This window comes from Crocodylus siamensis, chromosome 3 (genome assembly GCF_052110815.1).
Source record: "Crocodylus siamensis isolate JL-2025a chromosome 3, ASM5211081v1, whole genome shotgun sequence".
Taxonomy (NCBI): Eukaryota; Metazoa; Chordata; order Crocodylia; family Crocodylidae; genus Crocodylus; species Crocodylus siamensis.
The window spans coordinates 114,421,529-114,437,012 of NC_143397.1; the positions used below are offsets into that span (position 1 = coordinate 114,421,529).

Sequence of the window (15,484 nt, forward strand, 5' to 3'; positions counted from 1 at the left end):
AGAGAGGGTACTGATCCTATTTTGTCATGTCATAACCAATCAGCAAATTAAAAGTTGTAAACTGAATACAATGTAATACAAAAAAATTCCAACTGAAGTCACAGACTTTAGTGACTGCAGAATTGAATCCAGTGGCTTTTTTTCTTCACACTTTAGACTGTGTAAATCATTTGGAACAGCTATGTAATGTTGTTGGACTACTGCAACCATTCCCTTTGGAGCAAGAAGATACTTTTACAAAATTACAGCACAAAATAGGATTTTCTAATACATGCTTCTTTAAGTGGTCTCTATTCCATGGTTTATGCTACCTTCCATTCCAGCTCCAAACACACCATGGTAAGTGAGTTTCTCACCATGACCATCTGTTCAAAACAAACCTGTATCAGGAACACAAAGTCAGAGACTAAAAATGTATTCACTTGTCCCAGGGAGCAGTCAGATAGCATGATTTTCTTAAGAGTCATTCTGGAATGAAGTGACAGTGTCCAAATACTAGAATGTTCGATAGATAAGTGATGTGCCCCCTGCCCCCAATGGTCCATTATTCAGTTTGTTGTTGTATTTTAACCCCCCATGCCTCTATTTCTTTGAATAAGATGTACCTAAGTTCTCTGACTTTCAAGTAAAAAAAACAAAGTATCAAATTAGACACATTTACAAGGATGCAACCTGTATGGTGGAGATTTTCACTTATTTTCTTCATACTCGAGTTCAAAATGCTTGCCATTTTTAGAAAAACAAATTTAATTTTAAATAGCCCGTTACAGTTGAAGGAATATATGGTGCATGTGTGGGTGCATGTGTGTGTGTGTATAAAATCACAGCAGCAGATTTCCAGTTAAAAATGTATGCCATCAGAATTCTAAAATACTAAAACACTTCTAGTAAAAAGCAAAGCTCAATTTTGCAAAAAAACCACCAGGCCTAATTAAAAAGGAAAAAATATGCCACAAGTTATTATTTTTTAACCAAATTTCCTACTTTATATACTTATCAATAGAAAGTGAATATTTAAGATTAACTCCTTTCATTTTTAGAATTTCCTGTTGAACCCTCCCTCATTATATAACCAGAATACAATTTACTGTTGATGTGTCATTCTGGTTGACAAACTACAGCTGGAGAAAGAGGATTAATATTCCTACTAGATAGTCTCTATTTATGAATACCTATAACAACAATACAACAGCAGCGACCTTTGACTTCTATCCAAATACAATACTTCAATTGTCCCCACTACTGTAGTATCAGAGTGCCTCAATCACAAATGTGTCTATCCTCACAGCATCTCAGTGAGGTAGAACATTAAAAATGGACAACAAACCTGGAGAGACTATAGCAAATCTGTACTATAACAGGGAAAATTAATGTCTCTCAAATCCTAGGCTAGAGCCCCAAACATGGAGTCAGCTTTCCTCCATAACAAGGCCAATAGTGTGCAAAATAGAACAATACATAAAACAGATTAAATACCACTACATGCGTTATCCTGAACAATGGCTCCTTACTATTAGCAGGCTCAGTCTCCTGCTCTAACCACCTTTAATACAACATTCACAAGGTCAGAAAACCTGTGGAGATCGAGTCAGCATCCCCCAATCACTTTTCTAGTAGTGGGGCTGGCTCATTCCCTGTCTGCCATAAAAACAAGTTCTGAAAAGAAGTGGGTTCTTAGAGCAATTAAAAAGAACTGCTCGTCATTCATGCAAATAAGACTCCTCGGCTGCAATTTTTAGCTTTATCCAGATTAGATTTTCAAGGTTTCTTTCATATCCACAAAATGAAAAAACAAAAAAAAAAAGAATGATATAAAAAAGTGTTGTTGTAATCTGCTGATATTGAAAAAAGTAACTGCTAATTTATGAAATATTTCTTATTTCATGGATGATCTACAATTCCTGAACCAGCCTTTCCTCATAATATCCATCTTCAGTATCTGTAGTGAGAAGACTTTAATGGGCCAAGATGCTAGTCTCATGCCTTTAATAGCACATCTGAAAGGACAGTAAAAAATATATTTCATATTGAAAAAGACCAGATCCTAAATACAATTGCTTTCAAAAGAGCCCACCCTTGGCCCTGGCAATGAGGAGTTAATAGAAACACTGGTTAGTGTAGGTTCTGCATAAAAGCAGCTGCTGCAGGAAAAGAGAAATTTTGCCTGACATAAGTCCACTGAACCCAGAACGGTATATGAAACCCTGAGCCAGGGAACATCTGTGAGCTACATTTTCATGTTTGTTTGTTTGTTTTTAATCTGCTACTCTGAGACCAAAAGATAAAAATCTCTTTAGGAAAAAAAAAAATCTAACTAGTTGATCCTGTAGTTTCTATAATGTACTGCCTCCAACAAGCTTACCAACCTTTGAATTAAGGCCCAGAAGACTTATGATGGAAACCAAGAACCTGCATATTATATTACAACATACTTACAGGGATATTCTTAATTATATCTGAAACAAGAAGCATCTTCAAAATGACCTTTAATAAAAACCTCTTTCCTTCTCTCTAAGAATCAATACACCTCAATACACATCAATACAAGAGACACACTCCTGCACATATTTATGCACAATTAAAATGTTTTCCCTACCATGTAATATGTGGGAGGATAATACTGGTAAAAGAGAATATAAAAACAAACAAAACAAAAAAAAGAAAATATTTTCCATGGATTTTCCCCCCGCATTTTCCCCCCAAATAGCTCTACTAGGCGCGCGCGCGCATGCGTGTAAAGGGTGTGGGGGCGGAGGAAGGCAATGGGACAAAACAAAACAATGGTCAATATTTCTTCCACATTTACTTATATATTGATACTTTGGATCTTACCCTATTGTGCTACATTTTCATCATAAATATAAATATTACTGTAACAGACTTTTGACATACAACTTTCCTCTATAATTAAGATTTTTGCTCTCCCCATCTCACACAAAGTACTGAAGCATCCAATTCCATCAACACAACTTAAAAATCAAGTAAATTATTTGCAATACCTGCTATTATATTCTGTAAACACTTTCTACAAAATGAAAACCTTGCTCTAAAACATACATATACGTTGTATAACATACATACAGTAACCATGAAGGACCATATGTTCCAATGGCTTGAGCCAAGAAATATAAGAACTCACTGCAAGACCAGCATCCAAATTCCATGCACAAACCATGGCTTCCTGTTTGGCTTACTGCCCTACCAATTTACAGCAGGAAAAAAAAAAAAAAGTGATGCTATGTAGGAGATCCACAGAAAATCTGCCAATTCCAAAAAGGGGCAGTAGGTCTGATTTAGCTTTTGCTTTACTCCTCCCCCACAAAATGTACTAAAAATGTTAACATGTGGGAGGGGGAAAAATATAGCTCTGATCCTGCAAACATTTGCAATGTTCTTAACTAAGTCAACAGAACTACTCCCATGCCTAAAGTAATAAAACCTTCACACAAGCAGGACCTAAGCCGATAGTAAATTTATGCTCAAAACTGCAATAACTTATTATTGGCATACTACACACACATCTCAGTGAATAACCATATTACACAGGGCAAACTTGAAACTATGATGAGGGAGTATGTACTTCACCTGACACTCCGCATTGTGGTCACTTATGGCAGATTCTGTCACACAGGATGTAAATACAGGCTGTTTGATTTAGCTAGAACTAATATATTAATCTTCAGCAATTGTTCTGATACATAAGCATCCCTGGTTACATAAGTATCCCCTCCTCCGCCACACTGATTTGGCAAGCTGGGAGGGGACGGCGGACGGGTAGGAATTTTTAAATATCTTACACATCCTTTATAAGGGAGAATCATAGGATGGGGACTGGGGAAATATATACGTCATACAGTAGTATTTTAATTTCCTTAAATACACTAACTTCAAAGAACTCTGTCCCTATAGCACACAGTGAATGAGTATAAAGGACAGCACAAAATATATTTTATACTTACCTGTATATACTTGCACCTTACTTGATACTACATAGGCATAACAACTGATTTTAAAAAAGAAGCAATTCCTTTCTTTTTGTTCTTTGCTAGTAAATAATAAATACTCTAATAAATACCCAGTCCCATTCAATATTGTGTGCCTGCAATGGAAGATTCTGTTCTTATGCATTGTCAGAGCTCTTGTCCCTGTGCTGATAAAGAATAGAAATCTTATATACGTACACTTAAAATGCATGCCATTAGAAACAAGCATTATTGGCTTAAGTCTTCTTTTAGTTTGTTTTCTCCTTGGAATTCTCCCATGCAACTGCTTCATTTATGAGATTTCAAAATCTCAGTACAACTGCAAGTTAAATATTACGTGAAAACAGTCCAAACACTACCATTAGGCAAGATCAATCTATGAAAGCTTTCCAATACTGTCTCTCAACATCAAAAAAGGAAGGGTCACAATAAGACTGCTTTGACTACTAAACTTCTTAGTGATGATGAACATGCACAAGTGACTTTTGTTTAGATGCAGAAAGGCAGCCACTAGGGACAAAATTAGGGATATGCATACCATGAATATATAGGTGGAAGAGTAGTTTGAAAGATCTCCTCTTATGATGGAGTGAGAGAGCCCACAACTGAGATATGGAGAACACCTAACAGGCTGCTCAGTAGCACATGATTCTGGCAATATGGTACCAGCAGCCTAGGTTATGGCAAATGAGTATAAACCCCTTCAACTGAGAAAGAGCAGAGAAAGAATATCTTAAGAATGAACATATGAAGCATGTATGGCGCATTTCAGATTTTGAGGAAATGAAAAACACGATTTGCATGCTTAAAACATTTCTCAAAAAAACCCAATTACTTTGTCACTTCAAAACAGCTTTCCCCAATCACCTCCTAAATACAGCAAAGTATCAATTCTTCATTCTACATTGTCAAGTTTTAAAAGAAAACTGTATCTTAAGTAGTCGAAGGGGGGAAAAAAGGAACTAGTATTTTTTCCTCAGCAATGGAAAGTGTCCACATTTAGGTACTTCCCAGAACCAAAAAGATGTTTATTATACCTCACACAGACAAGAAAACAAAATACTTCAAACCTAGAATGAAATATTTCAACAAAAAAAGCAAGGGAAATAAAAAGCAACTGAAAAATAAGATGAGAATGAAAATGTCCCCGTATCTTCATATTACAAACATGGGTATGAGGTTTGCAACCATCTGTAATAGAATTCATCTAGGGTAACATTTTGCCACTTTATAATACTGTGTATTCTCTTGTTATTTGTTCCCCTCCCCCTTTTCATGTTCTACATCTCTTTCAGACTGGGTAGCTGCATATTTCATTGGCCTTTTAGTCAAGGCCCTCTCCATCTAAACTTCTCTGTTATATCAGAAGCCACTTAAGAGACCACCTATAACTCTGACCCCTCAGAATTTTCTTTTTTTAAAAGGCCAAAGTAAAGGTTGCAATGACATTTGACGAGACAAAATAACCCCCCCTCCCATCTTTCATACAGACCATTAATTAAACTGAATTTGTATACATAAGGCCCTCATTTTGGGTGAAGAAGAGATTGTTTAAGCAGGAAAACTAAATATAAAAGAGATAAGTAAAACTGGTAACAACTGAGTACAGTTTGAAGGATTTATAGGCTCATAGACATGCTTATTTGTACTTTTGTTAAAGCATTTTTTTGCATTGTTTCAGTGACAAGACCAACTTACACCGTAAGAATGTATAAATACAGAGACTTTTTCCATATTTGTTGCCCTACCTGTCAGAAAACATAACCTATATATAAACTAGGAAAAATACAAAACCCTCAGATTATTTTCTTAACTAATTTTAAACTAACAGCATGTGCAAAGTACATCTCACTATTTTCATACCTATCTTGTTACATGTACTGGGGGATCATTGTTTCAAATGTATAAACACATACACAGAAAAGTTTTATAACCTGAACTAAGCTACAGAACCTAACCATGATTATCCAGTTAGAATGGGAAGATCTGGATACTGAATTATTAAATTCAGCCAATCAACTGATTTCTGCATAGTATTAGACACCGAATGGACATGACCATGCTTCAGGTAGATGCATTTTGTTTAGCTGGACCGGTACTTTATACTGAGTTTTCTAATTACCTGTTAGTGGTAACATTACTGCATTTTCAACTGCTACAGAACTTGACATTTATTAACTCAAAAAAGTCACATCCTATTCATAAATACTAAAAAAAATATTAGGCCTGATACCTCCTTCTATTTACACATGGATACATCAGGATTAACTCTTAAAGTCAGAAAGGTAAGGTAGGGGAAGACCACAGGAGGATAGAGGCAGGCCTGTTTCATTTTGCAGGCCCTTCTGTAACAGTTTCCCTATGAAGAGTATTACATGAATTAGCAAAAATGCATAAATCCACTTTAATTTGTTCTCCATGTTTTACAGTTTACCAGCTTCATATTATAGCTGAGAAAATAGAGGTTTTGTACCAATCAAAATGACCTCCTTCCTATGCCACAGCCCTATACTATACCTGGGTAAGGATAACACTACCCCCAAAGAAACTAGCCCTATAACTGGGGCTAATCCCACGAAGTCAGTCAGCTCCTATTTAAATCATTGGGTATTGAGGGCAGTCAGCATCTTCCTGGATTAGAACTTCAATATAATTTATGCAGCAGTATAAACTGATGTTGAGCAGACACAGTTGAAAGTTAGACCTTTTTCTCTTCCCCTTCATTTATTAAATTAAAGTACGCCCTTTAGGGAGAGAAAATTGTTTTGTTAGTTATGTTCATTCCCCTACAGATATTCAGACTATTCCAGTAAACAATAGCATGGCTCATGTTACAAGGTATGTCTAAAAGTAAAAAGGGTCTCCATGGTTATATGCCTCACAGTCTAAAATTATACATATTCCTTGAACAGGTCACCACACTAACAACATTGGCAAAGAGTCTGACAAACAAATGCCAGCAGTAACCAATTCAAATGAATGCCAATGCTTCAATACTGATCTTTTTACACAATGTAAGCCATGGAAACATGGTAGGCCAGAAATAAGTTGTGTAACATTAACTTTTCCAGTTTGCCTGCACATATTTTTATTAATATGAATATCAATGAATATTTCACTCCATCAATTAGCTTATCAACCAAGAGAAGCTACATAGAAGGAGACTTATACAGGCAAGTGAATGTTATCTGGCTATGACTAGTTATTATAAAAACAAACCAACAAAAAAGGGGGTCCAAACAAATATATACTTTTCCCAAAGAAATCCCCAGGAGCATGCATCTACATTTCATTATGGTGGGAATTAACCTTTTAAAAAGGGAGAAGGACTCCACATATTTAAGGAAGTTAATAATGCATGAAATTAATTCTGGTGAAGGACTGTTGGTAAAAACCCAAAATAAAAATCCTTAATTTTTGGTTACCAAAGAGAGCCTTTTTCCAAGGTTTTCACTAATTCAGAGGTAACAAAAGGTAATTATAATTTAGCATCCAAGCTAGACAATGAGTCCCTCAAAATGATGCACAATTACATACTGTGGATTAACAACTTTATGCAAGTTCTCAACATTATACGCCATCAAATGACACCTAATGTAAAAATTCTACACTTGAATCAAATCCTTAACAAAGGAACAATTCTATGACTTTTTTTAATCCAAAGCAATCAAAGCCCTTGAAAACTGTCCAAGGATTGAATGTGCTTCATTTATTATTACTAAGGAGATATCCTTGCATCTTGCTCTATTTAAGAGGGCCATAAAGCTAAGAGAAGACAGTTTGTAACGCAAGTCAGAGGACCCACGTCTCACAGCACACAAGATTTAAGCATGACATTCACCATAAAACCACAACAACTCCTTTTCTTCCAATAGAACAATATGTATTTCGTACAGATAACTGCTCAGGACATTAAAAAAAAAAAATCACATGCCAATAAGAAATGTTAGTAAATTTAGTTAACATATACTGCATTGGGCAAAAATAAAACAAAATAAAATAAAAATCACTGTGAATTCTGCTTTCCACTGCATTTGATGGGCATAATGGCAATATCCTTAGAAGCAAGTCTATCCGTTCACACCGTCCACTTTTACGTATGTTTGGAAACTGTCACTAAAATACTTAGCAGCTGCTTAGTTACTTGGCTAAATAAGTATCTCCTACTACCTCACATATGAAATTGATATTCCTTATCAAAAATATGTTTAGGGGCTGTTCTGCCTAAATAGAAAAAAAACCCAACAAGCCTAAAAACTACTAAAACAGTGTTAACAGATCTTAGCAAGTTACTAGGAGTCATGCAAGCAAATCTAGTTTTTGGCCAACTCATTTAAGAGAAAAACCACTTTTGCAATTCTCAGTACACTTATCATTGAAGCACAAATCTAACACTATGCTATTTTAAGGTTCTCTCTCCTTCCCAAATATTATAAGAACAAAAATATTTTAGATAGGATCTTAGTAATAATCGAAGGTGAAAAGGAATACATTTTTTCAGTACAACCATACCTCCCCCCCTATTGGCAACCATGACTCTAAGCTGTTCTCATTTTCACTTAGAAGATATGCATACAATGACAGACATAAAACCCTTCCATCTAATTCAGTCTTAAAATGCCTCTTAAAATCAGGATCCATTTCCTGGATGAAAATAAATATTTGTTTTCAGCACTGTTTTCTATCCCAGTATTCCTTTACTAATTTGACAATCATAAGCGAAGTCTTTCATCTATTAGTATGTGTATTTGAGAGAGAGGGGAATAGGAGATGGGGGGAGCTCCCCTCCCCTGCTCTTTCCCCTTCCTCCCTGCTCCCCATGTGAAAGATGCCATGCACCAAACCTTTTCCTTCGAGGGAAAAAAAAAATCTCAGAGTTAAGAGTTGTCAGAAAACCTAATTTAGTCTGTAAAATATGGTAAGTTTCCTTAACATTTGAAAAATATGAACTGGTGCTTAGAATTCAGAGAGAAACTATAGTAAAAGATCAAGTGAAAAACAATTACTTTCAGGCAGGGGATGATAATTCAACTACATCTAAGCAGCCTAATATAGGCACCAATTTTTCAAACACTTAGATATATCATTTTCTATCATGGTAGCAAAGCTCACGGTGCGACTAAAAGTTAGGACCAGTCAAGTTCTAATGAAAACATTGATCAATCATAACTGCACAGGTATTTCTGAGGACTATAGCTCCTATTAGACATTTAAATAGGATGGCCAGATTTTTAAAAGTGCCAACATCAAAACCACATTTTTTGCCCTGGGAAAACAATAGCAAAGTATGAATTACACCTCCCAACTTGGGGCTGTAAAACTACAGTGCATTCTTAACCCTGAAATTGAAATAGAAGTTCAGAATAGTTCAATTTTTTAGAAGAATTGGTTCAAAAATTACTTTCAGGAATATAGCTAAATGAATATTTAACAGCTGTTGTATCTGGAGCACTTCTTATAATCTGGGCATTTTATTTACATGCCAAATAGGAACTAGACTCTTTAGAAAAAAATCTGGTCATAACAATTCTAAACACCATCCTAAATACAGCATAAATGATACAAGTTTTCCTTATTACAACAACACTAAAATGTAGCTGAAATGCTAGATCTTTGAAAGGTCTAGACTACTAAACACCAGACTTCTGAACCAACCAGAACAGACCTCCCCTTCTCAAAAACATAAGGATAGAAAGTAAATGTACTCTGCCTAATTCAATGAAAGTACTTTGGTATGTAGTTACAAGGACTATGATGAACTAAACAAGACAGCCAGAAGGATTCTATTTCTTTTCTGTGCCCAAGACATTTCAAATCACAGGATGTATGCACTACAATTACAAGTTTTTCATTCTTAGCAACCTACTATTTATATTGTTGAAAGTGTAGAGGCATATGGTGCAGATTTATGAAAGGTAGTGTGTTGTTTTTTTTGCTTAAATGAGTAGATAATTTCTTTAAAAAACAAAGCAAAAATAGAGGGGAAAGAAATTGTAGCTTTAGGTATGATACTCATTCCTGACATGCACTACCAATTTTTGTACTTTACAAACATTTTCCTGTGAAATATAAATCTTCCCTTTTAAGTGGATGATTCACAGAAACAAGGAAGACTGGCTATAAGCAATGCACTCTCAATAAACTACAAATCTTTTCTGAGATGTTAAAAGAAATATGACTTTAAATCAATGGCCCCGTAGTACATTCCCAAGCGCAAATTCCAGTAGAAAGTAGTTAATCCAGCTGTTTATAAAACACATGCATTTCATTGTGAAGTAAACTTTATCCCAGTATAAACATCCATAACTCTGAATTTTGCAAGTTACCAAGAATACACACACACACACCTAGGGCTTCAGTGTAGATAAAAGAAAAATGATGATCTAAGGGACCATTTAAAAATAGCTTATTTTCCATGTTCCAAGCACCACGAAATATCTTTCATTCTTTGCTACTTTCCCTGCATAACTTCACAATCAGACAATCCAGTTGCTATTGCCATCCATAACTGGGAAAAAAAAAAGTCTGAAAACAGAAATCATTTTAGGCCCAATCCTCCAAACACACGCTTAACTTTTAACTACATGACAAGCCCTGGACACTCAATGAAACCACTCTAGTGTTTAATGATAAGCAAATGATTGGTTATCATTAAGAATTTGCGGAGGAGAGGCCTTAACATCTTAGCACCAAAATAAAAGTGAAGTGAGCAGCCAAAAGCTGTTGCTCAATGGGGTAATAATGTGTAACCATTTTTAACAGGAAACAGACCCAACACTTTTTAGGAGTCAGGTGTCAAATACCCAACATAACATGGTAATTAAGAGGGCAGATGGCATTTCCAAGAGTAAGCATTTCTAAACATCCCGGCTACCAATATATATATTAAGAACTTGAATACTCCTTCATTTTTAAATCATTACTGGTTAAGGAGAAGAAAAGATAATACAGAGCACAGGCTAATATGTAATATGCAGACAGAATAGCCCCCACTCCTATGTTTTCAGAATTTAAAATAGTTTCTAAATGACCATCGGTTTCTTGACAATATAATTACTGAACAAAAATCAGAACTGTCTCTACAAAAATGAAATTAATTGATATTCCAACAGGACAGAAAAATTAAGGTAGTCACAGATTCTCATCAAGGCAATTAACTTAAAAAATCCATTATATGTGGACTGGTCAACTATATGGTGTTGCTACAAGCAGGTCCGCTTTATTACTTGTTTATTTACCACAGAAGTAATGAACTGGCCATGAACAAATTAAAATCTCTAACCTCATCTGACCACTCTGTTCAGCTGATAACCTGTAAAATTATTCTGGTCAAAGATAAAAGGACATGGACTTCTTAAACCAGACACAACAACTACACAACCAGATCTTGTATGAGGGCATGTTCCTATTAAAAGCCTGCCCAGGTAAAAAGGAAACTAGAAATGCTAAATAAATTCCAAGGACGTTCTATATACCCATAAGGCAGTAGTTATAAACTGGGAAATTTGTAAACAGCAGCTACTATATTAGTAATTATTACATAAAGACCAGACCTACCATCTCCACATTGACTACAGTGTCTCTTCCATAGCGACAACATTTATAATGCCACAGCTGACATCAAGACGAAAAAGCACCTGAACCATCTGAAAAGATGGGACAGTTTTATCTGCTCACACGCTTACGCTTACACAGAGAGTACACAACCTCTAGGGTGGCAAGGGCTGTGTCCCACCGGACCCCATGAAGCAGAGAAGAACAGGAGCAGCTTCACTGCAGCAGCACAAAGACAAGGAACAAATGCTTGCAGGGGCGAGAGGGAGGTGTCCCCTCCCCAGGGCCCCGCGGATTCCACAGATCCTTGATCCCGGCCAATCTATTTCTCTCTCTGATGCACTTAAAAGTTTCAGCTGTTCTGAAAGTTACCAGGAGGTGCGAACTTGAATGAAGCCACAAGGAGCTGATTGACTTTGTTGTGCCGGCTCGGCACGGCTCCCACCGGCTCGTTCCCTTGCATACCTGACACCGCTGCTCCCAGGTAGGTCCCTCCAGGGGACCTGCCGCCTCCCCGGCCCCGACACCCCCGTGTCCCGGGACCCGCCCGCGGCAGCTGGGAACTGAAGGCGCCGCGAGGCCAGAGGCTACCCCCAACATCGGGGGCGCGCACAGCCCGAGGGATCCCCGGGGGCCCGGCAGGGGAGCGGCCCCCCCCAGGGGCCGGGCCGCGGCCCCCCCCAGGCCAACTTCGGGGAAACAATGCGAGGCGGGGGCGGGAGAGGCCGCCTCCACCCCGCGCCTCAGGCCCCCGGGCCGGCTCGGCCGCCCCCACCCACCCCGCGTAGGCCCCATTACCTGGCGCGGGAGCTCTGGCTGACGGCGCGGCGCGCGGGGCCCCGTGTCCGGCGGGGCTACCTCTGCCCTGGCTGCGGGCGCCCTGCTCCGGCAGGCTCGGCCCGTGCAGGGGCGGCGGCGGCGGCGGCTGCTGGAAGTGCGCGGCGGCCCCGTTCATGGCGAGGCTGAGGCTGAGGCTGAGGCTGAGGCAGCCGGGGCGGGCGCGGGGGGGCGCCGGCAGCGCGAGCGGGGAGGCGGCGGCCGCGGCAGCGGGGGGCGGCGGCGAGGGGAAGGCGGGGGGCGGCGGGGGGGGAGGGGAGGAAAGGGGCGGCGGAAGAAGCCGCCAATCTGCCACTCCGCGCGGCTCCCCGGGCCGCCGCGCCCGCCTGGCCCTGGCCCGCGGCCCCTCGGCGCCGGCGCGCTGCTTCGCCGGGCCCCGGGCGCGGTCGTGGAGGCGGAGGCGGGCGGCGCAGGGCTGCGAGCTGGCGGCCACCGGCATCGCCTTCTCGACCCGCCAGGCCTGGGGGCTCCCACCCCACCCCGCGGGCAGGGCCGGGCGGGGAACAAACTTACTTTCTAGGGAGCGGGACTAGGGGGTGGCGGGGACCGGGCAACACGGGACGCGAAGGCGGTGGCGGCGGGAGCCCCCCACCCCCTGGCAGCACTGGCCCCGCGCGGGGAGCGACAACGCAGGGCGGCAGCTCCCCGCGCTCGCCCCGCTCCGCCTTTGTGTGCGCGGGCGCCGCTGCTCCCGGGGACAGGACCCGCCGCCCCCCGGGCCGGTCGCCAACTTTTGCCCCCTGCTTGCCCGCCCCCCTCCGCCAGGCCGGGCCCTGCCCCCCCTGCGGTGCTTGTCAGTAACGGCCGGACGCGGGGAGTAGCGGGCCCCGGGGACATCCCCCCGGGACCCCCGGCCGCGTCACGGCGCGGGGCGGTCCCCCGCGACCCGCAGGCTTCGGGCGGAGCCGCCCGCCCCTCCCCCGCGGGGCGTCCGCGCGCATGCGCCCTCGGCGGGGTGGGGGGAAGTGCCTTTTGCGGGGCACCCGGGTGGATCCTGTCCCTGTCTCCCGCTGCCTCCAGGCGTCCGGAGAGGCCCCCCCCCCCTTCCCTCCTCACCCACCCCGCGCGCCGCGGCGGCGCAGCCCTTGTACTCCGCCGGGCCCCGGGGCAGAGCCGAAGCGAAGCGGGACGTGGCGCAGGGGCTGCGGGGCGGCCAGCTCTGTCCCCCTCGCTCCTGCCACCTGGCTCTGCAGAAGCCCGAGGCCGGCGCCGGGCGAGCGCGCTCCTGGCTGTGGTGTGCACGGGGTGCGGGGATGGTCACCCGAGCGGCCTGGCCGCCTCATGCCGAGCATCGCTGCCCCTCTTCTTGGTGACCCTTCCGGCTGCTGGAGGTCTCCCTGCTTGGGTTTGCTAACCTCCCAAGCCTGAATGCACCGGCACTTACTGCCAAGGACTCGCTCCCTGGCTGTCAGCCCCTGAGAAATAAAGATCAGCAGTACCTCCCTTCAACTGAGTCTCAGTGAGTTGTTGATACCCCTTCCTAGTCCCTGTTCCCACCACGCTGCCAGCCACGCGTGCCCCTTTCTTATGAAGATCCTGAAGCTACAGAAATGGAAAGAGGAGGAGGACCTGAAGGCCAGCCTCTGTTTTATGGTGATGTGCGTCTCACTCAGATGAAGGCTAAGGTGGGTCTCTGGGAAAGTTGCTTTAAAGTCGTTCCTGTGCTTCATGAGTGACTCGTACCCCCAGAGGTTGGGGGGGCCATAGCGACAGCCTGTAGGTGGTGGGGTCAGTGGCAGGCGAGCAGAGAGCTGCAGGCACCCACAGTGATGTCAGCATTGGGTGGGGGTATGGCGAGCACCAACCAGCAGTTGGTGACCACCTGCACCCCTGGCGGCGTTGGCAGTGGGCAGCGGCAATTGGGGACCGTCTGCGGATGCCACTGGCAGCATCGCCGCCGCTTTTCACAGGGGGTGCACTGCCAATCTCGGGGTGCAAGTGCACCCCCTACACATCACCAGTGCTGTGCTTCCAGGCATGTGATAGCTTATTAGACCAAATGAGTAGTTGGAAAGAAGTTCTTTGCAAGCTTTCAGGCACAAGCAGCCTTCTCCAGGCATAGGGAGTCTCTGCTATTCTCATGTAATAGTGAGTCATAGAACAGATTTACTTTTTTTCATTGGCCTTCCAAGTTTAGGTAGCATTAAATTTTAGGGGATTTCCTTCATGCAGAGGAAGCTTACAAAAGAGCCACATGCCATTAAAATAATATTCCTACTTTTGCTGCAGAGTTTTGCTTCCATGTAAAAGTAAAGGAAAAGGTAGTTCTGCATTACGAAGCTACTTCAGTTGTTAATCTAACATACGCTCAAAAATTTGTCTTCTCAGCAGAAAAAAAGAAGTCTGCAAACCATCTGGAATTTCAGGGCAAGCTGTGCTTTTAGATGTGGATCTGCAGATTTACAGATCCAAAACATGACGGTTCTGGTGCATTGTGATTGATTTATTCCTGGAGTTATTTGTTGCATTTCCTTGAAAAGCAAGTTCTAAATTTAAACCAAGATTTTCTTTATAATCCTGTTAGGGTCAGAACTAGTTTTTTCAATGCATGGCTACTTAAGGGCATACTTTTTCCTCCATGGGGGCAACTGGTTACTACCATTTTGCTAAACAAAATGAAACTAATTTTGATGCCCAGGGCAAACCTATCAATTGCTTATACCTAGTATTTTTTTTTCCTCTATAGTTTTTGTCCTTTTCAGATTCAGCACACTCCATGTGTCAGAAATCCATTGCAATCTAAATATTACAATTTAGTTTCAAGGGAATCAAAGCTCACTGGTTTGATCAAGCACTATAATTGGAGGAAGCACTTTACATTAATGTAAATTTACCATAGATTTGGGGCACTGATATGATCTTTTTCCCCAACAGTGAGCATTTTTTAACAAACTGCCCATTATTTGGGGTTCTTTGTAAGTTTTAAAAGAAAAAGCAATTATGGCTTATAAATAAAAACTCCACAAATCACCTCCACCAGAATCTTGCCTGGAGTAGAGTTTTCAGTGTCCTTGTAATCTTTTATTGTAAATGATGGTATTAAATATTGTTTCTTTGAGAATTAAAAATCCTAATGTAGAGAGCTGGCACAATGCCCTAGGCATCTCTTG

The 15,484-nt window shown here is 41.7% G+C and overlaps 1 protein-coding gene across 3 annotated transcripts in view; it reads right to left on the reverse strand.

Moving 5' to 3' along the window:
• Positions 1-13,818, reverse strand: part of RNF38 (ring finger protein 38) — a 215,880-nt gene extending 202,062 nt beyond the window's left edge. The window contains exon 1 of one of the 3 annotated variants that reach the window (XR_016441306.1): positions 12,336-13,817. Coding sequence is in view for 2 of the 3 variants with exons in the window: in XM_090039046.1 (XP_089895172.1) it covers positions 12,336-12,813 (478 nt within the window). In the remaining variant the exon portion in view is untranslated. Of the gene's footprint in view, positions 1-12,335 lie in introns of all 3 variants that reach the window. The other 2 variants (XM_090039046.1, XM_090039047.1) reach the window with 2 other exon arrangements.
• Between the last annotated feature and the right edge of the window lie 1,666 nt (positions 13,819-15,484).